Genomic DNA, 26873 nt, shown 5'->3' with positions numbered 1-26873 from the left:
CCACACGTGGCCCTGAGTGTCTGGAACACTTCTGGTGCGGCTGTGGCACTGACATTCACTGAAATATGCTGTGGCCCCCGGCTGCTGGTGGTAAGCGCCGTCCACTCTGGGCCTCTCCTGCTGCCTGGAGTGCGCAGTGCAGCCTTGGTCCCCACCTGCGCTCTGACTGCCTTCACGTCTGTCCCCCTCCAGCCGCTCCCGGTGTGATCGCGTCCTTCCCTGGCTGACTGGAAGCCTCTGGTTGTCTGCCGTTTCCTCCTGTTGGACTGCCCGAGAGAGGGGAAGAGAGGGACCTCGGACCTGCATGTCAAGATGGATTTTCCCCTTTTATCTCTGTCCTCCTCCACTCCCTTTTTGTAACTCCCTGACAGCCCCCGAACCCTTCTTGAAATGAGAGCCAGCAAGCTGAGCACAGACCAGCAGCGACCTACCTTCCAGCCCCCAGAAAGCTCAGTCACCTGAGTGTTTTCTAGAATCCTGGGGGACTCCCGGGCCGCTCTCGGAGAAGCGACCGGTTTCACGTTCAGCCGTGTGGCTTCCAAAGCCTTTTACAGCCCCCGCCCCCCATCCCGTGGTGTGTCTGCAGGAACTCTCCCGTCCGTGAGAAGCCGCTTTCCCAGTCGACCTCCCGGCCACCCTGGCCCCGTGCCTGCTCGGAGGAGCTCACTGCCAGCCGCGGCCTGCGCGCCATGGGTCATGTGTGTTTGCATGAGGAACTCTTTAGTGGCAGACACCTCAGAGACGGCTGTGGTCACCCCCCGCCTCCGCAGCCCAGGAGCCGTCCTGGGTGCATAGGACCAGTTTCTGTGACTCTTCTCCAGTTGGGCGTGTTGACAGACATGCGTTTCCCCTCCTCCCACCCTCATTTTCTGGTCCTTGCGACAGAACCAGGGGCGACATCATGACCTTCTGTCCCGGCCGCCTTAGCCCTGGGCACAGGGAAGGCAGCTGGGCCGTTTCTGTCTGTCCTGTCCTGCTGTCCTTCTGTCCTGGGTGTTTCACGGACCCAGGGCCCCCCCCAGGAAGCTTATCCCCCCTATTCTGGGTGGAGGCCACGGGGTACCTCAGGTGCCACCCACCTTGGCCCTAAAACAGCCACCAGGAAAGCAGCCAGATAGCCGGACAGCAGGGGGCCTGTCTCGGTTCCTGAGGCCTGGGGGTGGCAGGCGAGCCCATGCACTGTGGTCCAGGCTGCAGGGTTGTCAGTCGGAGCGTCCTGGGGCTCCCTGGCTCTTGGCCATCTGTGAGGTAGGCGCAGTACCGTGTGTCGTAGGTAACAGTAGGAACGGGGGCCGCCGCGGCCCTGCAGCCCCTCACGGCGGTGAGGCGTGTGCCGAGCCCACCCGGGGTGCAGGGCGTGACGTGTGAGGAATAAATAGGCATTGTGACCTCTGTCTGTCTTCGTGTTGACCTTGGCGCCACCGATACCTCCCAACCCCAGACCTCGAGAAAACCCCCGACACGGAGTTTGCACATCAGCTGGGCTGCTTGTGAGTGAGTCCCCGCGACGCCTGGAGCCGCACTTCCTGGGTCACAGGTCGTGGGAGGTTCCGGACAGTCAGCCTCTACCCTCTGCTGTCTCCGTTCCCTCTGCCTCCGCCCCCAGCTGCGTCCTGGTGCAGAGGGTCACCCCACGGTCGGGTGAGATGCCTCGGTCCTCGGCAGAGAGTGATCATATTGTCTGTTGCTTTTCTTTTTTTTTTTTTTTTTGAGACTGAGTTTTGCCCTAGATGCCCAGGCTGGAGTGCAATGGTGCAACCTTGGCTCACCGCAGCTTCCACCTCCCGGGTTCAAGTGATTCATTCTCCTGCCCCAGCCTCACGAGTAGCCGGGATTACAGGCGCGCACCACCACGCCCAGCTAACTTTTTGTGTTTTTAGTAGAGACGGGTTTTCTCCATGTCAGTCAGGCTGGTCTCGAACTCCCAACCTCAGGTGATTTGCCCACCTCGGGTTTCCAAAGTACAGGGATTACAGGCGTGAGCCACCACGCCTGGCCTCGTCTGTTGCTTTTCTAGCATGTTGTAACTCCGTAAATGCTGTATTCTGTAACCAGAGGCACCTCCCTTTCACAACGGCTCCAGTTGAGAGGATGGTCCCAGGCAGGAAGGAACCCAGAAAGCTTCCGGGCCTGTCTCGGCCCCAACCCTAGGCTGCTGCACAGGGTTTTGTCGAGAACACAGAAGCTGCTCCCTGGGCCGGGCGCGGCGGCTCATGCCTGTCATCCCAGGACTTTGGGAGGCTGAGGCGGGTGGATCACTTGAGGTGAGGAGTTCAAGACCAGCCTGGCCAACATGATGAAACCCCATCTCCACTGAAAATACAAAAACATATTGGCAGGCGTGGTGGCAGGTGCCTGTAGTCCCAGCTCCTCAGGAGGCAGAGGCAGGAGAACCGCTGGAACCCGGGAGATGGAGGTTGCAGTGAGCTGAGATCACACCGTTGCTCTCCAGCCTGGGGAACAGAGCGAGACTCCGTCTCAAAAACATAAAAACGAAAGAACGGCTCCCTGAAGGTCACCTAAACTTTGGTGGACTGTGAATTCCTGTTTCTCACAAGCCAAGGTTGGGCACCGGCACCCCCATGCCAGAGACAGAGAAACTGAGGCCTGGCTGTCAGGCCCGAGGTCACCCCACCTGTGAGCGTCTGAACCTGGTGGAGCCCTGGCGGGGCCTCTGGCTCAGGACCCTGCCTCCAGCACCCCTCTTCTCCACCCCTGCAATCGCAGGAAGAACGGAGATCTGCAGGGGCGGAGTTTCTGGTTCAGCCGCGACCTCTGTCAGCTCCCAAGAATCACACACCAAAAAGTCACAAAATGCAAAGAACAGCCGCCCTGGGATTGCCGGGTCTAGTGCTGAAGAGGCCTGGCTGTGGGAGACAGGTGTGCACTTCAGGTCTCCAGCAGAGCTTCTCACCCGGGCGGCTCGTGCCCCAGGGCACACTTAGCTGGACAGCATCTGGGGACACAAGTGGTTGCTGCAATGGTGGGGGTAGAGGCGAGGGACGCTGCTCAGCCCCCTGCAGGGCCCAGGACAGCCCCACCCCAGAGAATGATCTGGCCCCAGTGTCCACAGAGCCTGGGCGGTGAAAGGGGAACCGTGGATGAGCGATGCTCTTTAGACTGTCCTCAGCTCAGCAGCAGCAGCGTGTCCTAGAGGCGCGGTAGAAACTCTTAAGTCTTGGGCCCCACTCCAGGCCAGGCGCAGTGGCTCATGCCTGCAATCCCAGCACTTTGAGAAGCTGAGGAAGGGGGATGGCTTGAGCCCAGGAGTTCAAGATCAGCCTAGGCAGGATGGTGACCCTCAGCTGGGCGCAGTGGCTCACGCCTGTAATCCCAGCACTTTGGGAGGCTGAGGCGGGCAGATCACCTGAGGTCAGGAGTTCGAGACTAGCCTGGCCAACATAGTGAAACCCTGTCTCTACTAAAAATACAAAAATTAGCCTTGCATGGTGGTAGGCGCCTGTAATCCCAGCTACTTGGGAGACTGAGGCAGGAGAATCGCTTGAACCCAGGAGGCGGAGGTTGCAGTGAGCCGAGATCGCACCACTGCACTTCAACCTGGGCAAGAAGAGTGAAACTCCATCTCAAAAACAAAAAATACGATGGTGAGCCTCTATCTGTACCAAAAAAAAAATTAGCCAGACATGGTGGTGCTCATTTGTAGTCTCTGCTCCTCAGGAGGCTGAGGCAGAAGGATCACTGTAGTGAGTCATTATCACACTGCTGCACTCCAGCCTGGGCAAAAGAGCAAGACCTTGTCTCAAAAAATAAAAAATAGGCCGGGCGCGGTGGCTCATGCTTGTAATCCCAACTCTTTGGGAGTCCAAGGTGAGTAGATCATGAGGTCAGGAGATCAAGACCATCCTGGCTAACATGGGGAAACCTCATCTCTACTAAAAATACAAAAACTAGCCAGGTGTGGTTGCAGGCACCTGTAGTCCCAGCTACTCGGGAGACGGAGGCAAGAGAATGGCGTGAACCTGGGAGGCGGACCTTGCAGTGAGCCGAGATCACGGCCACTGCACTCCAGCCTGGGCAATAAAGCAAGACTCCGTCTCAAAAAAAAAAAAAAAAATTAAAAATAAGTCAGGGCCAGGCTCGGCGGCTCACACCTGTCATCCCAGCACTTTGGAAGGCCGAGGCGGGCAGATCACTTGAAGTCAGGAGTTCAAGACTAGCCCGGCCAACATGGTGAAACCCCGTCTCTACTAAAAATGCAAAAATTAGCCGGGCGTGGTGATGCACACCTGTAATCCCAGCTACTCGGGAGGCTGAGGCAGGAGAATCGCTTGAACCCGGAGGTGGAGGTTGCAGTGAGTCAAGATGGCACCACTGCACTCCAGCCTGGGCGACAGAGTGAGACTCTTATCTCAAAAGAAAAAAAAAATTAGATACGTGTGTGGGCCCTGGTTGTATGTTCATCAAACCCTCTAGCGCCCACCAAATTTAAGACCCAGTGGTCCCGCTGTGTCCTGCTTCTTGTATTTAGCCAGCCCCTCCACTCCCATTGGATCTGCATCCTATTTATTTATTTTTTTTGAGATGGAGTTTCGCTATTGCTGCCTAGGCTGGAGGGCAATGGAGTGCAATGGCGCGATCTTGGCTCACTGCAATCTCCACCTCCCAGGTTCAAGCAATTCTCCTGCCTCAACCTCCCCGAGTAGCTGGGACTACAGGCACCCGCCACCACGCCCAGCTAATTTTTGTATTTTGGGTAGAGACGGGGTTTCACCACATTGGCCAGGCCAGTCTTGAACTCCTGACCTCAGGTGATCTGCCCATCTCGGCCTCCCAGAGTGCTGGGATGACAGGTGTGAGCCACTGCGCCTGGCTGGATCTGCATTGTAAGTCAAACAGCCCAGGTGATGGCGATGCCCATTTGGAGAAGCCCACTACGGGAAACACCTGCAGACACCGTTGCAGGAGGCACGTAGCCTGCGGTTGGGCTACCGCAGCCGACTCGCCCTTCAGTCTTGGTAGACGACCTCGGCTTATTTCCTCCCATCTCGTGTCCATCACTGGGAAAGCCTGTATAGCCTCTTCCCGGTTGACCCCGAACCCAGCCCAAGCCTTTAAGAGACCCCAGAAAGTTTCTGTTTTGGAATCACCACAGGGTGGAGAACAGGAGGGGCGGCGAGGGGGAGCTGTCATCCCAGAACCAGCAGCTTCTCTGTGCCACTTGATGAGAAGCGTGTCATAGATAACGGCTTGTCGATCCCACACAAGTTAGAAATAGGGTATTTCTGAATATTCCTGTCAGAGATGCACAGAGCAAAGAAATGGTAATTAAACTTGGGTTTTGTGTAAGTCGTGACTCGGGGCTCCAGGAGTAGGTTGAACCTCCCAAGTGTAATCATGAAATTAGGAAGGCTCTGCCCTCTGCTTCTCTGCGCGCTTGGGGTGCGGTTCCTACAAAACCTGACCCTGCATGGGCGACGTTGCAAACTCCTCCAGAGTAAGTCCCAGGAAGCCACGCGGAGGAAACAAATAGTGGTTTTCTTTTTTGCAGAATTGGTGCTTCTCAATGGGGGCAGTTGTCCTCCCCGGGACACAGGGTGATGTCTGGGGACATCTGTGGTTGTCACGACTGGGGGTTGCGCCTGGCATGGAGTGGGTGGAGGCCAGGGACGCTGCTCAGCACCCTGCAGTGCCCAAGATGCCCCCACTCCAGAGAATAATTCAGCCCCAAATGTCCATAGCACAGAGGAGGAGAAGCCCAGCCACATGATACTCTCTAGATAAATGTGTCAAATAAATCCATGTCCCAAACTGTTTTGCCATTAGGAAAAATAATTTGTCACTGGCTCTGGAATGTCCCAGTATCTTTGAAGGAAAAGATTTCACCCCAAACTGAGTAACATGAAAACCTAAAATAAGTCGGGCGCAGTGGCTCATGCCTGTAATCCCAGCACTTTGGGATCCCGAGGCGAGCGGATCACGAGGTCAGGAGATCAAGACTATCCTGGCTAACACGGTGAAACCCTGTCTCTACTAAAAATGCAAAAAATTCTCTGGGCGTGGTGGCGGGCACCTGTAGTCCCAGCTGCTCCAGAGGCTGAGGCAGGAGAATAGTGTGAGCCTGGGAGGCGGAGCTTGCAGTGAGCTGAGATCACACCACTGCACTCCAGCCTGGGTGACAGAGTGAGACTCCATCTCAAAAGGAAAAAAAAAAAAAAGAAAAGAAAACCTCAGATGAAGTGACCTTCCCCATCCTGTTCTCCATCTTTCAAAAATATCTTATTTCAAATTATTCTTTTTAGAGACAGGATCTGGCTCTGTTGCCTAGGCTGGAGTGCAGCAGCATGACCATAGCTCACTGTAGCCTCAACCTCCTTGGCTCAAGTGATCCTCCCACCTCAGCTTTTCAAGTAGCTGGGACTACAGCCATAGATCACCACGCCTAGCTAATTTTATTTATTAGTTTTAAATTTTATTTATTTTTTGAGACAGTGTCACACGCTGTCACCCACGCTGGAGTGCAGTGGTGCGATCTCAGCTCACTGCAAGCCTCAACCTCCTGGGTTCAAGCAATTCTCCTGCCTCAGCCTCAACAGTAGCTGGGATTACAGGCGTGCGCCACCATGCCTGGCTAATTATTTTGTGTTTTTAGTAGAGATGGGGTTTTGCCATGTTGGCCAATTTGGTCTCGAACTCCTCATCTCAAATGATCCACCCGCCTCGGCCTCCCAAATTGCTGGGATTACAGGGGTGAGCTACCGCACACAGCCTATTTTTAAATTTTAGATTCAGGGTACATGTGTCCTCCCTCCCTCCTTTCCTTCCTCCCTCCCTCCCTTTCCTCACTTCTTCCCTTCCTTCCTCCTGCCTTACTATGGTATCGAGATGAACCTGGCCAACATGGTGAAACTCCATCTCTACTAAAAATACAAAAATTAGCTGAGCGTGGTGGCAGGCATCTGTAATCCCAGCTCCTCGGGAGGCTGAGGCAGGAGAATCTCTTGAACCGGGAGGCAGAGTTTGCAGTGAACCGAGATCACACCACTGCACTTCAGCCTGGACGACAAAGCGAGACTGTCCCAAATAAAATAATAAAAAATAATAAAATAAAAAGGCCAGGCACCGTGGCTCACGCCTGTCATCCCAGCACTTTGGGAGGCCCGAGGCGGGAGGATCACCTGAGGCCAGGAGTTCGAGACCAGTCTCACCAACATGGAGAAACCCCATCTCTGCTAAAAATACGAAATTAGCTGGGTGTGGTGGTGCACGCCTGTAATCCCAGCTACTAGGGAGGCTGAGACAGGAGGATCGCTTGAACCCGGGAGTTGGAGGTTGCAGTGAGCTGAGGTTGTGCCACTGCACTTCAGCCTGGGTGACAGAGCGAGACTCCACCTCTAAATAAATAAATAAATAAATAAATAAATAATAAAAAAAATTAACATTGGGTTGGAGACCAAACACCCGGCCTTCAGCCTGGGCAACAGAGCGAGACTCCGCCTCTAAATAAAACAAACCAACAAACAAACAAATAATAAAAAAAATTAACATTGTGTTGGAGACCAAACACTCGGGTTGTGGTCTCGGAAATGGGGAGCCGGGGCGATTCCGCACGGAGCCGCCAGGGGGCGCGGCAGCCACGGGCACCCACGTGCGTCCGCAGCTGCCAGGGCTGTGATCGACAAGGCGTGGCTCCTCCTGCAGCCACCCGGGGTCAGAGCCTAGGGACCGCCCTGCTCCTAGAGATTTGCTCTTAGAACCGGGTCTCCTCTCAGAATGACACGGAGAATACGTCCTCCGAAGCAGGGATGCCCTACTGGGTCCTCGTGCTTTGATGGAGCCAAGAGGATGCACGCAGTGGACTAGGGAGCCAGGCTGGCCCTGCATAGCTGTGGGATGCAGAGTCAACGACGTGAGGCGCGGTAGCCTGGGCGCGCGAGGACGCCGAAGCCCACCAGAAACCAGAAATTCTCATCAGCTCACAGTGGTCCTGAATTCTTCCCAAGCCCAGGTAGACTTGAGGAGCCCCGTTCCTCTGTCTCCCTCTCTTTTGTTAATTGTGCTTTTTCAACCTGTATACATTTTTATTTACTTATTTATATTTTTTAACTTTAATTTTTTTTTTTTTTTTTTTTTTTGAGACGGAGTCTTGCTCTGTCCCCCAGGCTAGAGCGCAGTGCCATGATCTCGGCTCACTGCAACCTCCGCCTCCTGGGTGCAAGTGATTCTCATGTCTCAGCCTCCAGAGTAGCTGGGACTATAGTCACACACCACCACGTCTGGCTATTTGTGTGTGTGTGTGTTTATAGTAGAGACAGGGTGTCTCCATGTTGGCCAGGCTGGTCTTGAACTCCTGGCCTCAGGTAATCCACCTGTCTCAGCCTCCCAAAGTGCTGGGAATACAGGTGTTAGCCACCACGCTCAGTCAATTTTTATTTATTTTTGAGACAAAGTCTCTCTTTCTGTGTGTCTCCTTTCCAGGCTGGAGAGCAGTGGTGCAGTCACGGCTCATCCCAGCCTCTACCTCCTGGGCTCAAGCGATCCTCCGGCCTCAGCCTCCCGAGTACACGGGACTACAGGCATATGCCATCATGCCTGGATAATTTTTTTTTTTAGAGATGGGGTCTTGCGGTGTTGCCCAGGCTGGTCTCAGACTCTTGCTTGGCCTTATGCAGTCCTCCCACCTTGGCCTCCCAAAGTTGGGATTACAAGTGGGTGCCACTGTGCCAGGCTTCTTCTTCTTTTTCTTTTTCTTTTTTTTTTTTTAAGAGATGGGTTCCCCAGGCTGGAGTGCAGTGGCACCATCGTAGCTCACGGCAGCCTTGAGCTCCTGGACTCCAGTGATCCCCTTACTTCAGCCTCCTGAGTAGCTGGGACTACAGGCATTTTAAAGACTTTTAATGGAAGTGAAACATACCTACACCAAAGTGCTCAAATTATAAGCAAACATCATGGGCAGGGCGCGGTGGCTCACACCTGTAATCCCAGCACTTTGGGAGGCCGAGACGGGTGGATCACCTGAGGTCAGGAGTTCGAGACCAGCCTGGCTAACATGGCGAAACCCCATTTCTACTAAAAAATACCAACATTAGCCGGGTGTGGTGGTGGGCATCTGTAATCCCAGCTACTCGGGAGACTGAGGCAGGAGAATCGCTTGAACCCAGGAAGTGGAGGTTGCAGTGAGCCAGATCATGCCACTGCACTCCAGCCTGGGCAACAAGAACGAGACGCCATCTCAAAAGAAGCAAACATCATGATGAATTTATTTTCACAAGGGGAACACGCCCATATCATTGGTACCTACACCAAGAAACCAAACCTAAGCAGTTCCCCCACACTCCTGCTACTCCCTGCCTACCCAAAGGGTGACACTGACCTAGCGTTTGATGCCATGGATGGGTGGTGCCTGTTTTTGAGAGTTATACAAATACAATCTGCAAAAGGTAAAGCCACAAGTGTTTCAGAAGAAAATATAGGGTCTATTTTGGGGTAGGCAAAATTTTCTTAGAGAGAAAGCAAAAAGCACTAACCATAAAGTTTTTTTTTTTTTTTTTTTTCTTTTTCTTTGAGACAGAGCTTCACTCTTTTTACCCAGGCTGGAGTGCAATGGCGAGATCTCGGCTCACTGCAACCTCTGCCTCCCAGGTTCATGCGATTCTCCTGCCTCAACCTCTCGAGTAGCTGGGATTACAGGCGCCACCACCATGCCTGGCTAATTTTGTATTTTTAGTGGAGACGGAGTTTCTTCATGTTGGTCAGGCTGGTCTTGAACTCCCAGCCTCAGGTGATCTGCCCACCTCAGCCTCCCAAAATGCTGGGATTACAGGTGTGAGCCACCGCACCCAGCCAAGTTTGTTTGTTTGTTTGTTTGTTTTTAATCAACAACTAGACTGCATTAAAATAATGATGCCATTAAAATAGAGGGATAAATTGACCCATTGAGTGGGTGAAGACATTTGCAATATGTACTTTATAAAAATATCAAGTACTCCTACCGATCAGTGAGAAGAAGAGAGATGACCCAATTCTCTTAACGGGCAAAACACTTGGAAAGACATTTCGGCCAGGCGCGGTGGCTCACGCCTGTAATCCCAGCACTTTGGAAGGCTGAGGTGGGTGGATCACAAGGTCAGGAGATCGAGACCATCCTGGCTAACACAGTGAAACCCCGTCTCTATTAAAAATACAAAAAATTCGGCCAGGCGCGGTGGCTCAAGCCTGTAATCCCAGCACTTTGGGAGGCCGAGGCGGGTGGATCACGAGGTCAGGAGATCGAGACTATCCTGGCTAACATGGTGAAACCCCGTCTCTACTAAAAATACAAAAAACTAGCCGGGCGTGGTGGCGGGCGCCTGTAGTCTCAGCTACTTGGGAGGCTGAGGCGGGAGAATGGCGTGAACCCGGGAGGCGGAGCTTGCAGTGAGCCGAGATCACATGCCACTGCACTCCAGCCTGGGCGACAGAGCGAGACTCCGTCTCAAAAAAAAATAAATAAAATAAAAATACAAAAAATTCAAGCCTGTAATCCCAGCACTTTGGGAGGCCGAGACGGGTGGATCACGAGGTCAGGAGATCAAGACCACCCTGGCTAACACGGTGAAACCCCGTCTCTACTAAAAAATAAAAAAATTAGCCAGGTGAGGTGGCGGGCGCCTGTAGTCCCAGCTACTCGGGAGGCTGAGGCAGGAAAATGGCATAAACCTGGGAGGCGGAGGTTGCATTGAGCTGAGATCGCGCCACTGCACTCCAGCCTGGGCAACAGAGCGAGACTCCGTCTCAAAACAGACAAAACAAAACCATAATAGCAAACAACTACACCAGAATAGCTCAAGTTAAAGGACCTGGGAAACAAGTACTAGCCAGGTGTGGTGACACACACCTATAGTCCCAGCTATTTGGGAGGCTGAGGCGGATGGATTGCTTGAATCCAGGAGTTCAAGACCAGCCTGAGCAACATGGGAAGACTCTGTCTCTACACACACAAAATAATAGGCTGGGCTTGGTGGCTCATGCCTGTAATCTCAGCACTTTCGGAGGCTGAGTCAGGACGATCACTTGAGACCAGGAGTTCAACACCAGCTTAAGTGACATAGTAAAACTCCAGCCTGGCCAATATGGTGAAACCCCATCTCTACTAAAAATACAAAAAGTAGCCAGGCATGGTGGCGGGCGCCTCTAATCCCATCTACTTGGGAGAATGAGGCAGGAGAATCACTGGAACCCGGGAGGTGGAGGTTGCAATGAGCTGAGATCACGCCATTGAACTCCAGCCTGGGCTACAGACAGCCTGGGCTACAGACAGCCTGGGCTACAGAGGGAGGCTCCATCTCAAAAAAAAAAAAAAAGGATCTTTACAGTTGAAAAACCTGACATATGTCAGCCAGGTGACCCAGTCAGTGTCAACAGTGGTAAGTCATGTTGACTGCATGGACGTTGACATGATGTGGTGAGGATGGCACCTCACTTCTGTAGTCTTCCTCAAAAACAAACAACAGAAACACAACTCCAGTCCAATGGTGAGAAAACTATCAGGAAACCTCCAATCAAATATTCCAGGCCGGGCACGGTGGCTCACGCCTGTCATCCCAGCACTTTGGGCGGCCGAGGTGGGTGGATCATGAGGTCAGGAGATCAAGACCATCCTGGCTAACACGGGGAAACCCCGTCTCTACTAAAAAGACAAAAAAATTAGCTGGGCGTGGTGGCAGACGCCTGTAGTCCCAGCTACTCGGGAGGCTGAGGCAGGAGAATGGCGTGAACCCAGGAGGCGGAGCTTGCAGTGAACCGAGATCGCACCACTGCACTCCAGCCTGGGCGACAGAGCGAGACTCCGTCTCAAAAAAAAAAAAAAGAAAGAAATATTCCACAACATATCTGACCTGTCCTCCTCAAAACTGTCCAGGTCATGAAATACAAGGAACGTCTGAGAAACTGTCACAGCAAGAGGGGTCTAAGAAGATGTGATGAGTAAATATCATGTGAGGCGGGGCGCGGTGGCTCACGCCTGTCATCCCAGCACTGTGGGAGGCTGAGGCAGGAGGATCACTTGAGGTCAGGAGTTCGAGACCAGCCTGGCCAACATGGAGAAACCCCATTTCTACTAAAAATACAAAAAATTAGCAGAGCATGGTGGCAGGCGCCTGTAGTCCCAGATACTCGGGAGACGGAGGCATGAGAATCACTTGAACCTGGAAGGTGGAGGTTGCAATGAGCTGAGATTACACCACTGCACTCCAGCCTGGGCAACAAGAGTGAGACTCCGTCTCCAAAAAAAAAAAAAAAACAAAATCCAAAACCAAAAACCAAAAACAAACAAACAAAAACACCACGTTTATATTTCAGTGAATTTTCTTTTTCTTTTTTCTTTTTGAGATGGAGTTTCACTCTTTTTGCCCAGGCTAGAGTGCAATGGCGCGATCTCGGGTCACTGCAACCTCCGCCTCCCAGATTCAAGCGATTCTCCTGCCTCAGCCTCCCAAGTAGCTGGGATTATGGACATGCGCCACCACGCCTGGCTAATTTTGTATTTTTAATAGAGGCGGGGTTTCTCCATGTTGGTCAGGCTGGTCTTGAACTCCCGACCTCAGGTGATCCACCAGCCTCAGCCTCCCAAAGTGCTGGGATTACAGGCGTGAGCCATCGCACCAAGCTTTCAATGAATTTTCTTATGCTCTTCACCTAGATTCACTTATTCTTAACATTTTGCCAAATTTTCTTTTTTTCTTCTTATGTGTGTGTATATGTGTATAATAATAATTATTATTTTTTGCCAACAATTCAAATGAAAGTTCCAGACATCATGTATTGTATATCTCCTGAGAACAAGGACATTCTATTACATAAATACAGTATAATTGTTAAATTCAGGAAATTAAACAATACTGAATATTGGCATAATATGATTATTTAATATACAGTCTATATTCAAATTTTGTCTGTTGTTTGTTTGTTTTTTTTTGTTTTTGTTTTTGAGTTGGAGTTTTGCTCTTGTCGCCCAGGCTGGAGTGCAGTGGACAAATCTCAGCTCACTGCAGCCTCCGCCCCCTGGGTTCAAGTGATTCTCCCACCTAGCTGGTATTACAGATCCAGCTAATTTTTGTATTTTTAGTAGAGACAGGGTTTCACCATGTTGGCCAGCCTGGTCTCAAACTCCTGATCTCAGGTGATCCACCTGCCTTGGCCTCCCATAGTGCTGGAATTACAGGCGTGAGCCACCGCGCCCGGCCCTTTTTGTTGTTGTTTTTTTGTTTGTTTGTTTGTTTCGGTTTTTGAGACAGGGTCTTGCTCTGTTGCCCAGGCTGGAGGTCAGTGGCAGAATCATAGTTCACTGTAGCCTTGAACTCCTGGGCTCAAGCACTCCTCCCTCCTCCCAGTAGCTGGGGTGACAGGTGTGCGTCACCACACCTGGGAAATTAAAATTTGGGTTTTTTTTTGTTCGTTTGTTTGTTGTTTTTTGTAGAAACAGGGTCTCACTATGTTGCTCAGGCTGGTCTTGAACTCCAGGGCTCAAACGATCCTCCTGCCTCAGCTTCCCAAAGTGCTGGGATTATAAGGCATGAGCCACCGTGCCTGGCGTCTTGTTTTATTTTGTATTTTGGTGATTATCTTCCTGGACTGAGACTCTTTTCTTATATTTATTCACCTCTTATATTGGTTCTCCTGTGAATTGCTCATTCATCTTCCTTCCCATTTTTATTTGAGGATGTTTATTTTCTATCAAGGGCTCTGTCTCATATAATATCAACATTTTTCTCCCAGCCTGTTTCTTGTCTATTAAATCCATTCATGGTGTTTTTTTTACTATGGAAGATTTTTGAAATATTCAATGCAGTCAAATGTGTCAGTATTTTTTTTTTTTTTTTTTTTTTTTTGGAGAGAGATAGGGTCTCATCATCTTGCTCAGGCTTGTCTCCCAACTCCTGGGCTCAAGAGATCCTCCTACCTCAGCCTCCCAGAGTGCTGGGATGATAGGCATGCATCACTGTGCTACTTTTATTTTATTTTATTGTTTAGTATTTTTTTCTATTGCACTCTGAAGACACCTGCTCCTACATAGCTTCTGGTGCATAGGAGGTTTTCAAAAACACACGCTGAATGAATCAAAGCCCAAAGCTTACGTAGCTCCTTCTCTGAGCAGCCTGATTCTCCAAACAATTATGAATAAATATCGCATGCTATGAATTCCCCTTAGGAAGTAGTTGTCCTGTGGCGTCTACCTGGTGTGCTCGTGTTCCAAGCCATCTTTTTCTTGTCATGAGTTATGGAAAACAGAAACAGAGTCAGATCACTCTGCATCTGATAATAAAAATAGCTACCACAAACTGCGTGTTCCACAAGATGATGTCAGCTCCACGCAGGCAGAAAATGGCATTAAATGCTAAGAACTTGTAGATGCCTCATTTATAGCCTCTGCAAAACTGAACTCTGTCTTTTGACGCCTTCAATCTCTGTGCCTCCTCCGGTCTTTCCTATTTTAGCGAGCACCAGGATCCATCCGATGGCACAAAGCTGAAAACAGGAGTCATCCCCAACACCTCCTTCTCCTGCAACCCACACGGACAAACCAGTGCCAAGTCCTGTCAATTCACCCTCCAAAACATTTCTCAAACTCACTCACTGTCCTTTCTCCTGTCAATGCCCTCAGCTAAACTACCATCAAGTCTTAGAAATAGATATAGGGTCTCATTATGTTGCCCAGGCTGGTCTCGAACTCCTGGGCTCAAGCGATCTTCCTTCCTTGGCTTCCCCATGTGCTAGGATTACAGGCGTGTGCCAAGGCACCCAGCCCAACTCTTGCCCAGAGGACTCTGAAGTAGTCTCCCTGCTTCCATTCTTGCTTCTCTGTAATTCAGGCTTTCTTTACACACGAGTCGAAATAATCTTAAGACATAAAATTAGATGACAACCCTCACCTACTTAACATCCTTCAATGAATCACACTGCACTTACGGTAACATCCAATTCCACAGCACGGTCTACGGGACTGTCCCTAATCTCCCATCTCCCCACTGCTCATGGATGTTTAGCCAGGCTGGCTTTCCAACTCCTCAAACGCAGCAAACCCTTTTCCATCTGTTTGTCAACTATCCTCTCTCCTCTCCCTACTTCCCAGTACTTTTTTTTTTTTTTGAGATGGAGCCTAGCTCTGCTGCCCAGACTGGAGTGCAGTGGCATGATCTTGGCTCACTGCAACCTCCACCTCACGAGTTCAAGCAATTCTCCTACCTCAGCCTCCCGAGTAGCTGGGATTACAGGTGCCCACCTCCACGCCCTGCTAGTTTTCTTTTTCTTTTTTTTTTTTTTTTTTTTTTGAGACAGAGTCTCGCTCTGCCGCCCAGGCTGGAGTGCAGTGGCGTGATGTTGGCTCACTGCAAGCTCCGCCTCCCGGGTTCATGCCATTCTCCTGCCTCAGCCTCCCGAGTAGCTGGGACTACAGGCGCCTGCCACCTCCCCCGGCTAGTTTTTTTGTATTTTTTAGTAGAGACGGGGTTTCACCGTGTCAGCCAGGATGGTCTCGATCTCCTGACCTTGTGATCCGCCCGTCTCGGCCTCCCAAAGTGCTGGGATTACAGGCTTGAGCCACTGCGCCCGGCCTTCTTCTTTTTTTTTTTTTTTTTTTGAGATAGAGTCTCGCTGTGTCACCCAGGCTATAGTGCAGTGGTATGATCTCGGCTCACTGCAAGCTCCACCTCCCGGGTTCATGCAATTCTCCTGCCTCAGCCTCCCGAGTAGCCGGGACTACAGGCGCCCGCCAGCACGCCTGGCAAATTTTTTTGTATTTTTTAGTGGAGACGGGATTTCACTGTATTAGCCAGGATGGTCTCGATCTCCTGACCTCGTGATCTGCCCACCTCAGACTCCCAAAGTGCTGGGATTACAGGTGTGAGCCACCGTACCCAGCCTTCTCAGTATATTTGACTTGGCTAATTCCTGCAGAGAAGTCTCTCTTTCTTTCTTCACAGAACTTAGTATGACCTATAGTTTTTCTAGTATGTAGGCGTATTAGTTATCTATTGCCATATGACAATTTTTCCCCCAAACTTAGTGCCACCAGGCATGGTGGCTCATGCCTGTAATCTCAGCACTTTAGGAGGCTGAGGTGGGAGGATTTCCTGAATCCAGGCATTTGAGACTGGCTTGTGTGACATTAGGTAAAAAATTAGCTAGGCATGGTGGCACATGCTCCCAGGTACTCGGGAGGCTGAGGTGGGAGGACTGCTTGAGCCCAGGAGGTCATGGCTACAGTGAGCTATGATTGCACCACTGCACTCCAGCCTGGGTGATGGGGCAGGACCCTCTCTCAAAATACAAGCAAACAAACACAAAACTAAGTGGCTTGAAACAGCATTTATTATCTCAGTTTCTCTGGATGAGGAATTCAGGTGCAGTTCATATGGGTCTTCTGTTTTCAGGGTCTTTGTCTCTCTTTCTTTTCTTCTTCTTTCCTTCTTTCAATCTTTCTTTCTTTCTTTCTTTCTTTCAATCTTTCTTTCTTTCTTTCTTTTCTTTCTTTCTTTCTTTCTTTCTTTCTTTCTTTCTTTCTTTCTTTCTTTCTTTCTTTCTTTCTTTCTTTCTTTCTTTCTTTCTTTCTTTCTTTCTTTCTGTCTCTCTCTCTCTTTCTCTCTTCCTTTTTTTTTGTTGCCCAGGCTGGAGTGTAATGGTATGATTTCAGCTCACTGTCACCTCGGCCTCCCAGGTCCCAATGATTCTGATGCCTCAGCCTCCTGAAGAGCTGGGACTACAGGTGCCCGCCACCATGCCCAGCTAATTTTGGTATTTTTAGTAGAGATGGGGTTTCGCCATCTTGGCCAGGCTGGTCTCAAACTCCTGACTTTAAGTGACTTGCCCACCTCGGCCTTCCAAAGTGCTGGGATTATAGGCATGAGCCACTGTGTACAGCTTTGTTTTAGGGTCTTTCAAAGGTTGCAATTGAAGTGAAGCAGTCAACCGAAAGCTCACTTGGGGCAGGACCCTCTTCCATGATAATACTCATGGCTGCAGGCAGCATTTGGTTCCTTATGGGCTGTTGTGCTGAGGGTCTCATTGCCTTGCTGACCGTTGGCTGGAGGACACTCTCAGTTCCTTGCCCTGTGGATCTCTCCAGCATCTTAGCTTGCTTTGTCAAGGCATGTAGGCTGAGCAGGTGAGAGACAGGCTCTGCTAGCAAAATAGAAGTCACAGTCTCTCAGAGTCTAATCGCAGAATGACATCCCATTCGTTTGCCATTTTCTATTTGTTAGAATCAAGTCATTGGGCCAAGCGCAGTGGCTCATGCCTGTAATCCCAGCACTTTGGGAAGGCAAAGCAAGAGGATCACCTGAGGTCAGGAGTTCGAGACCAGTTTGGCCAACATGGTGAAACACCGTCTCTACTAAAAACACAAAAATGAGCTGGAGTGGTGGCATGCGACTATAATTGCATCTACTCGGGAGGATGAGGCAGGAGAATTGCTTGAACACGGGAGTCGGAAGTTGCAGTGAGCCAAGATCGTGCCACTGCACTCCAGCCTGAGTGACAAGAGCGAGACTCTGTCTAAAAAAAAAAAAAATTTTTTTTTTTTTTTTTAGAGATAGGGTCTCACTATGCTACCCAGGCTGGCCTTGAACTCCTGGACTCAAGCGATCCTCCTGCCTCGGTCTCTTAAAGTGCTGGGGTTACAAATGTGAGCCACTGTGCCCTGCCAAGATTTGGTTTTTAACTTATGCGTTACCTCGTATACTTATTTTTTCATGGTTTGAACATGTAACATCTACTTTCTTAGCAATTTTGCAGTATGCAATGCATCGTTACCAGCTGCAGCCACCGTGATGTACAGTCGATCTCTTGGACTTATTCCTCCTGCCTATCAACAGAGATTTGTTGAAAGGATGAAGCTGCTTCTTCAGCCGTCCGTAAGGGGATCAGCAGCGAGGACACTGAGAGAGGAGCCGCCTGCGTTGGAAATCACTTCCCGTCCACACCTCCAAGCTCCTTCCAAGCGGGATTCAGCACCAGATGCCCCTGGACAGCTCTGGAAACCCAATCCTGCCGGAACCGTTCCTCGCCGATCCGAGTTTCCCGTCGGGGCCGCTTGGTGGCTGCGCCCGCCGCTCTGCGGGAGGAAACCCCTTTCCTGTGCCGGTAGAAGAGGTGGAGTCGCATGTGAGTGGCAGGTTCCGCAGCCAATAGTATGGAAAGTTCTGCCAGCGGCTCTCGGAGAGGCCAATGGGCAGGGGCGTGGGCGGGGCGTGGGCCAGCCGCGCTGAGCGGGGCCTCTCCAGGCCGCGTCTGTGGGGTCGAGACTGCGCGGCGGTTGGGCGGGGAGCGGCGCCTGTCGGGGGACAAGGGTTCCCCGGGAGGTAGGTGCGGGCTGAGAGAGGACCCGGGGCGGCGGGGCGGGGCGGCGGGGCGGGGCGGCCCTGGGCGGCCGGTGTTCTGGTGGATTCTACCCGCACGTTAGCCGAGGCCCGACTCCGGTATCCGGCAGCGCGAGGCACACAGAAGGCGCTCAATAAGTGCTGATTGAATGAATGAGCCCGCGCCCTCCGCATCCCGGCCCGAGCAGTCTACAGTTTGAGAGCGTGCAGGCCACCCTCACCTTCACTGTACAGCCTGAGGCATCCAGATGCCGGACAGGTCTTTATTGGGCGCCTACTGTGTGCCTGGGTGGCTCTGCGCTGGGTGCAGCTGGCCCAGAGCGAGACAGACAGCCTGGTCCCGCCCAGCTCACCGCCTAGGGGGGCGGGACGACTTTAATCGACTTAAAATAATGTAATTCCTAGTTCCCTCTGTAGCACAAAATAAAAGAAAATAACACCAGGGAAGGGGGCGGGGAGGGCTGTGAGTGGAGACGTCTGAGCAGTGACCCGAAGACCTGAATGCAGGGAGGTGGCGGGGCCATGAGGCGCTTAGCGCTGATGGTGGGGGAGAAATCCCAGTTGGGGAAAACTCAAGGACCAGGGGAGGAGCTGAGATTCCTCCTAAGAATGGTGACATTTTGGGGTCCAGGGTGAAACCGACTCCATTTTGGGCCATTGCATCAGGTAATGCGGCCCTTATCAGTGCCCACAGGCTTCCGTTCCTCCGTGTGTTCAGCCAGCGGGTTTTTAGTATCTTCTGCACCAGGCCTTCCGGGGGGTACAGGGATATGGTTTAGGGCGGGAGTCAGCCATGGTCAGAAAGGGAGGCCCCCCCTCTTTTTTTTTTTTTTTTTTGAGACGGAGTCTCACTCTGCAGCCCGGGCTGGAGTGCAATGGCGCGATCTCGGCTCACTGTAACCTCTGCCTTCTGGGTTGAAGTGATTCTCCTGCCTCAGCCTCCCGAGTAACTGGGATTACAGACGCGTACCAGCATGCCCAACTAATTTTTTTTTTTTTTTTTTTTGAGAGAGAGTCTTACTTTGTCACCCAGGCTGGAGTGCAATGGCGTGATCTTGGCTCACTGCAACCTCCACCTCCTGGGTTCAAGTGATTCTCCTGCCTAAGCCTCCCAAGTAGCTGGGATTACAGGTGCCCACCACCACACACAGCTAATTTTTGTATTTTTAGTAGAGACAGTGTTTCACTGTGTTGGACAGGCTGGTCTTGAACTCTCGACCTCAGGTGATCTGCCCACCTCAGCCTCCCAAAGTGCTGGGATTACAGGCATGAGCCACCACACTTGGCTGAGGGAGGCCCTTTTGAGGGGTCCTGGATGCAGTGAAGCAAGAGAGAAGGAGGAGGCATTGCTGGAAGGTCAGGAGAAAGAGAGCATGTTCCAGGTGGAGAGAGAAGAACCCATGCAGAGGTCCTGAGGCATGAGCGAGTTTGGCACAGAAAGGACCAGTGTGGGCCAAGGTGAGGCAGGAGCTTGTCGTGCAGAGCCTCAGCCTCAGGGTCCAGAGTTTAGACTTTACTCTGGGGCATGGGGAAGCCATGAACCACCACCATCCAATAGAACATTCTGCAGCGACGAGTGTTCCCTTTGCTGTCAAATACGGTAACCACAGAAGTCAAGTAGGCTTGTGTGACTACTGAGCACTTTAAATGTGGCCAGGGAGACTGAGGAGTGGAATTTTAGAGTTTATTTAGTTTGTTTATTTATTTATTTTTTTGAGACGGAGTTTTGCTCTTGTCACCCAGGCTGGAGTGCAGTGGTGCCATCTTGGCTCGCTACAACCTCCGCCTCCTGGGTTCAAGCGATTCTCTTGCTTCAGCCTCCCGAGTAGCTGGGATTACAGGTGTCAGCCACCACACCCGGCTAATTTTTGTATTTTCAGTAGAGATGGGGTTTCACCACGTTGGCCAGGCTGGTCTTGAACTCCTGACCTCAGGTGATCCACCTGCCTCGGCCTCCCAAAGTGCTGGGATTGCAAGTGTGAGCCACCGTACCCCACCTGGATTTTTTTTAGTTTTGATGAACTTTTTTTTTTTTCTTTGAGACAGTGTATTAGTCAGGGTTCTCTAGAGGGACACAACTAATGGAATAGTTACATATATAAAGGGGAGTTTATTAAGTATTAACTCACATGATTACAAGGTCCCACAGTTGTCTGTAGATTGAGAAGCAAAGAAAACCAGTATGAGTTCCAAAACTGAAGAACTGCCCTGGTGCGGTGGCTAGCACCTATAATCCTAACACTTTGGGAGGCCGAGGCAGGCAGATCACGAGGTCAGGAGTTCGAGACTAGCCTGGCCAACACGATGAAACCTCGTCTCTACTAAAAATACAAAAAAATTAGCTGGGAGTGGTGGCGCATGTCTGTAATCCCAGCTACTAGGGAGGCTGAGGCAGGAGAATCGCTTGAACCCAGGAGGTGGAGGTTGCAGTGAGCAGAGATTGCACCATTGCACTTCAGCCTGGCAACGGAGCGAGACTCTGTCTAAAAAAAAAGCTGCCTGGGCGCGGTGGCTCACGCCTGTAATTGCAGCACTTTGGGAGGCCGAGATGGGCGGATCACGAGGTCAGGAGATGGAGATCATCCTGACTAACCCGGTGAAACCCCGTCTCTACTAAAAAATACAAAAAACTAGCCGGGTGAGGTGGCGGGCGCCTGTAGTCCCAACTACTCGGGAGGCTGAGGCAGGAGAATGCGGGAGGCAGAGCTTGCAGTGAGCTGAGATCCGGCCACTGCACTCCAGCCTGGGCAACAGAGTGAGACTCCGTCTCAAAAAAAAAACAAAAAGAGGCCGGACGCGGTGGCTCATGCCTGTAATCCCAGCACTTTGGAAGGCCGAGGCAGGCAGATCACCTGAGGTCAGGAGTTTGAGACCAGCCTGGCCAACATGGCGAAACCCTGTCTCTACTAAAAATACAAAAATCAACTGGGTGTGGTGGCAAGCGCCTATAATCCCAGCTACCTGGGAGGCTGAGGCGAGAGAATCGCTTGAACCTGGAAGGTGGTGGTTACAGTGAGCCAAGATCACGCCACTGCACTCCAGCCTGGGTGGCAGAGCGAGGCTCCGTCTCAAAAAAAAAAAAAGCTAATGCAATGCCCCTGCTGTTCACAGTTGCTGGACTAAGACATGAGCCTCCAACTGCGTGGTTGGGCTCGGTAGCACATCGTGGGGTTTGACCCTGCGGTGACCAGAGCAACCCAAGCCGCCACCATGGTGAAATTGCTAGTGGCCAAAATCCTTTGCATGGTGGGCGTGTTCTTCTTCATGCTGCTTGGCTCCCTGCTCCCCGTGAAGATCATCGAGACAGATTTTGAGAAGGCCCATCGCTCCAAAAAGATCCTGTCTCTCTGCAACACCTTTGGAGGAGGGGTGTTTCTGGCCACGTGCTTCAACGCTCTGCTGCCTGCTGTGAGGGAAAAGGTAAGGGCTCCCTGGGTGCTAGCAGCAGCCCTGGGCACCTTATGGCCAAGGGACTCTGATGCATTTTCAACACTGATACCAAGTTCAGTGGAGGCCTTGATGCTGTGAGGGTGATGGAAAGTAGGAAGTGAATTTGCTGTGTGATTGTGAACTGGTTGCTTTCTGTCTCTGTGCTCTCCCAGCTAAACAAGGGGCTTGGACTAGACCTGGGATTCCCAACAGGTGGACTCGTCGGTTGTCACCTGATAATCAGACCAGACCACCCACCCAGGTAGCACACACTCTGTCCTGAAGCTGGAAAGCATGGCCTCTCTTCGGTTCCTGTATCAGTCAGCTACTGCTGCGTAACAAATTATAGCAAACTTAGCATCTGAAGACTACCCACGTTTATCATCTCACAGTTTCTGTGAGTCAGGGATCTGGGCACTGCTTCAGGATCTCACAAGGCAGCAGTCAAAATGTCTCCTGGGCTGTGGTCTCATCTCAACGTTCAACTGGGGATGGGTCAACCTCTAAACTCACGTGGTTGTAAGCCAGGTTCAGTTCCTCATTGGTTGTCAGACCGAAGATGTCTGTTTGTCAGTGTCTGTTGGCTGGGGGCAGCCCTCAGAGCCTGGCCATGTGGGCCCCCCCGGCATGGCCAGTTCCTTCATCAGCAAATGGAGAAGATGGCCATGCCTCCGTGTAAGACAGAGGGCACAGTCCTATGTCATACAGAGATGGCAGCGTATCCCTTCCCCTGTGCCCCAGTATCCTTCTGGTTAGAAGCAAGTTCAAGTCCCTCCCACACTCAAGTGGCCAGGACCTCACAGGGTATGTCTGTCAGGAGGCAGGGGCTTCTGGGGCCATCTTGGAGTCTGTCCACCCCAACTCCTGACAGCATCGTCCTCTGGTAACCTGTTCCTTGAGCTCCCCCACATCAGCAGCCCAGAGTATGGGTCCCCTGTCGGGCCACACTGTGACCAGCCCTGGCCATGCTTGCTGGGTGACCCTGGGTGAGGGGCTTCCTCTCTCTGGGCCGGATGTCACGGTTGAGTTTGTGTTGGTTACTTGCTTGGTGGAGATGTGAGGACCCCCTGTCCTTCCTCCCAATGAAAGCACAGAAGCCCTAAGCTAACCACCCCGCCCGCCCTGCTTTTCCTCGTGCCTGGTGTCCAGAAAGGAGGAGAGGGGCTGTTGTCTGGGATTAAATCCTCTGAGCCTGTTAGTGTGGCAGGGTGGAGTTCCAAGGTGGCCCCCGAGCTTCCAGCCCCTGCTCCACACGCCCCATGCTGTTTCCTCCCCTCAAGTATCGGTGGGGCTGGGACTGCCGTGGGTGTCACTCTGCCATTGTGTCAGAATCCCAGCCGAGGGGATTTTTTTGCAGCTGTGATGACCGACCCATATCAGTTAACACGGTTCATCCAAAGGGAGGGGGTGGGCCTGGCCTAATCAGGTGAGCTGCTCCCCTCCTGCTGGCCTTGGAGAAGCAAAAAGCCAGGGTGTGCCAGGAGAGGGGCATGAAGTGAGGATCCAAGGGCAGCCTCTCAGTGCCAAAAGCCGTCCCCGCCAACAGCCAGCGAGGACACAGGGGCCTCAGTCCACAGCCACGAGGAGGTTGACTCTCCCAGCCTCCAGTGAGCTTGGAAGATGACCCTGGGCGTCAGTGAGATCTCAGCCCTGACGACACCCTGGTTCCAGCCCCGTGAGACCTGGAGCATAGAGCCCAGCTAGCCCACACCTGGATTTCTGCCATTCAGAGCCGAGACACCACATTCCTGCTGTTCTGCGTGGCCGAGTCTGCGTTCATCTGTTACGCGGTGTGTGGAGACTGACATCAGCACTGCGAGGATGGAGATCTTGGTCGTCTCTGATGTCTCCTGCATCCCAGAGGCCACTGCCAGCCCCCTTTTCCCCCAGAGTCATGGCGTCACCCCCGTCACCCTCTGACTGCAGGCCTGGGCAACTGCGGGGAGCTCGCTTTTCCCTCCCCCTCGTCACAGTGGCCTTCTCACAGCACCCAAATCTTCCCCTGCCGTTCCCCTGCCCTCGGGCTGGCCAGGCGGATGAGGTCCCTCCTCCTGAGCCCCCAGCGTCACCCATTGCAAGGCCAGGCTCTCAGTCACCCCTGCAAAATGGTGCCTGGTTCACAGCTCCCGTGCGTCTGCCTCATCTCTCCCGATCAGTGTCTGTCTCTTGGGAGTAGCTAGAGTTCCTTGTGAGCTTGTCCCCAAGCGAGGCACGCACCAGCCGGTGGTCAGTGAGGGAGTTAAGTGGCTTCTCCGTGGAAACACAGCCTTCTGCTGCAGCAGAGGCTCACCCAGCGTGATCTGCCCCGAGGAAACACTGGGTCATGTCTGGGGACATTGTGGTTGTCGGGACTGGGGATGCTTCTGGCCTGGAGTGGGTGGAGGCCAGAGACACTGCTCAGCAGCACCCTGCAGCGCCCAGGACGGCCCCATCCCAGAGAACAATCCAGCCCCAAATGTCAACACCTTCCCCCTACCCAAGTTGTGAAAATAAAAAGTGTTTCCAGACATTGCCAGGTGTGCACACCGGCAGAATCGCCCTGGTTGAGAACCACTGTGTACGTGTGTGTGTGCTTGTATGTGCACCTGCGTGTGCGCCTGTGTGTGTGTGCATGGGTGCGTACGTGTGCGTGCGCATGTGCGTCTGTGTGTGTGCGTGCGTTTGTGCGTGTGTGCATGGGTGCATGCGCGTGTGTGCGTGCGCATGTGCGTCTGTGTGTGTGCGTGCGTTTGTGCGTGTGTGCATGGGTGCATGCGCGTGTGTGCGTGCGCATGTGCGTCTGTGTGTGTGCGTGCGTTTGTGCGTGTGTGCATGGGTGCATGCGCGTGTGTGCGTGCGTATGTGCGTCTGTGTGTGTGCGTTTGTGCATGTGTGTGCGCGTGCGCATGTGCGTCTGTGTGTGCGCGTTTGTGCGTGTGTGCGCGCGTGCGCATGTGCGTGTGTGTGCGCGTTTGTGCATGTGTGCGCGCGTGCGCATGTGCGTCTGTGTGCGCGTTTGTGCATGTGTGCGCGTTTGTGCATGTGTGCGCGCGTGCGCATGTGCGTCTGTGTGTGTGCGTTTGTGCATGTGTGCGTGCGTGCGCATGTGCGTCTGTGTGTGTGCGTTTGTGCATGTGTGTGCGTGCGCATGTGCGTCTGTGTGTGTGCGTTTGTGCATGTGTGTGCGTTCGCATGTGCGTCTGTGTGTGTGCGTTTGTGCATGTGTGTGCGTGCGCATGTGCGTCTGTGTGTGTGCGTTTGTGCATGTGTGTGTGCATGCGCATGTGCGTCTGTATGTGTGTGCGTTTGTGCATGTGTGTGCGTGCACGTTGTAATGAAGTCTGCTAGGAGGAAGCAGGGAAGCAGGTGTTGTGAGTGTCGGGCATGTTGTGATTTTCCCCTGCTTTGGTCTCGAGGTCTCTTTGGAGGGTGGCTGTGAACCCTGGCCCTGTCTTGACGGGGCTCCAGGGAGCTGTTGTGGGTGTTTACAGCCTGCCTTTCACAGGACACTTCATCCCGGTGCGTAGCCTAATGCCTGCGTGTCCGCCCCGTGAGCGGCTGTCCCTCCCATAGGAGCGTGTACCTCTTGCAGATGGCCTGCGGCTCCTGTCTGACCTGCGTCTAGTTTTTTCCCACCAAAGTCTCCCCTCGCTAGGAGAGCCCTGACCGGGAGGAGAGTCGGGCCTGGGCATGTCAGTCAGGGAAGCACAGAGGAGGCCTCGCAGCAGAACACGCGAGGCCAATGCAGCTCTTTATCATTTATTTTGAGCTGGAGTCTCGCTCTGTCAGCCAGGCTGGAGTGCGGTGGCGCGATCTCGGCTCACTGCAGCCTCCACCTCCTGGGTTCAAGCAGTTCTCCTGCCTCAGCCTCCCGAGTAGCTGGGATTCCAGGCGCCCGCCACCACACCCGGCTAATTTTTGTATTTTTAGTAGAGATGGGTTTCCCCATGTTGGCCAGGCCGGTCTCGAACTCCTGGGCTCCAGCGATCCGCCCGCCTTGGCCTCCCAGAGTGCTGGGATCACGGCCGTGAGCCACCGCCCCCAGCTCGTTTGTTTGTTGTTAATCTATCGCAGGCAAGCCCTTCCTGTCCCACTTGTTTTAACCTCTGCGTGAATCAGGGATTTCTGGACTTTGTTTTGAACGGTGACATGTGGCCGGTCCTGTCACCTCCACCCCTGAGTGTGGGTCTCTCTCTCTCTCTCTCGGGTGTCCCTGGCTGCAGCTCCAGAAGGTCCTGAGCCTCGGCCACATCAGCACCGACTACCCGCTGGCCGAAACCATCCTCCTGCTGGGCTTCTTCATGACCGTCTTCCTGGAACAGCTGATCCTGACCTTCCGCAAGGAGAAGCCGTCCTTCATCGACCTGGAGACCTTCAACGCCGGCTCGGACGTGGGCAGCGACTCGGAGTACGAGAGCCCCTTCATGGGGGGCGCGCGGGGCCACGCGCTCTACGTGGAGCCCCACGGCCACGGCCCCAGCCTGAGCGTGCAGGGCCTCTCGCGCGCCAGCCCTGTGCGCCTGCTCAGCCTGGCCTTCGCGCTGTCGGCCCACTCGGTCTTCGAGGGCCTGGCCCTGGGCCTGCAGGAGGAAGGGGAGAAAGTGGTGAGCTTGTTCGTGGGGGTGGCTGTCCACGAGACGCTGGTGGCCGTGGCCCTGGGCATCAGCATGGCCCGGAGTGCCATGCCCCTGCGGGACGCAGCCAAGCTGGCAGTCACCGTGAGCGCCATGATCCCCCTGGGCATCGGCCTGGGCCTGGGCATCGAGAGCGCCCAGGGCGTGCCAGGCAGCGTGGCCTCCGTGCTGCTGCAGGGCCTGGCGGCTGGCACCTTCCTCTTCATCACCTTCCTGGAGATCCTGGCCAAGGAGCTGGAGGAGAAGAGTGACCGTCTGCTCAAAGTCCTCTTCCTGGTGCTGGGCTATGCCGTCCTGGCCGGGATGGTCTTCCTGAAGTGGTGAGCAGCCTCGCCATTGTCCCTGCCGCCGGGAGCCCCGGGCCGGACACAGGCCACGTCCCCCGGCCCCGCCTCCCCTGAGAGCAAGCACTGTGGCCCCGGGCCACCGTCTGTGCGCAAGGGGCCTCCCGGAACCAGGCTGTGCCCCCGATCCTACACTCCGAGTCTCAGAGCACTGCTACTTTTTAAAATACTTCTTT

At 53.1% G+C, this 26873-nt stretch overlaps 3 protein-coding genes across 8 annotated transcripts in view; 2 read left to right on the top strand and 1 right to left on the bottom strand.

Annotated features, from left to right (window-relative positions):
* The window catches only part of SGTA (small glutamine rich tetratricopeptide repeat co-chaperone alpha), a 28437-nt gene extending 27045 nt beyond the window's left edge, over positions 1–1392 (top strand). For 4 of the 5 annotated variants that reach the window (XR_013408804.1, XM_077977051.1, XM_077977052.1 and 1 more), the window contains exon 12: positions 193–1392. The gene's annotated coding sequence lies outside the window, so the exon portion shown is untranslated. 5 annotated transcript variants of the gene reach the window in all.
* The window catches only part of THOP1 (thimet oligopeptidase 1), a 321982-nt gene that overhangs the window by 56346 nt on the left and 238763 nt on the right, over positions 1–26873 (bottom strand). The gene's annotated exons all lie outside the window — the stretch shown is intronic.
* SLC39A3 (solute carrier family 39 member 3) lies at positions 18182–26677 on the top strand. Of its 2 annotated transcripts, NM_001190948.1 has the most exon segments (3): positions 18210–18293; positions 21423–21731; positions 25943–26677. In NM_001190948.1, coding segments are annotated over 2 exon segments (945 nt in total). In that variant the 5' UTR covers positions 18210–18293; positions 21423–21521.

This window comes from Macaca mulatta, chromosome 19, assembly GCF_049350105.2.
Source record: "Macaca mulatta isolate MMU2019108-1 chromosome 19, T2T-MMU8v2.0, whole genome shotgun sequence".
Taxonomy (NCBI): Eukaryota; Metazoa; Chordata; class Mammalia; order Primates; family Cercopithecidae; genus Macaca; species Macaca mulatta.
Note: the sequence above shows the minus strand (reverse complement) of the source record. Positions and strands in the feature narration are given on the sequence as shown.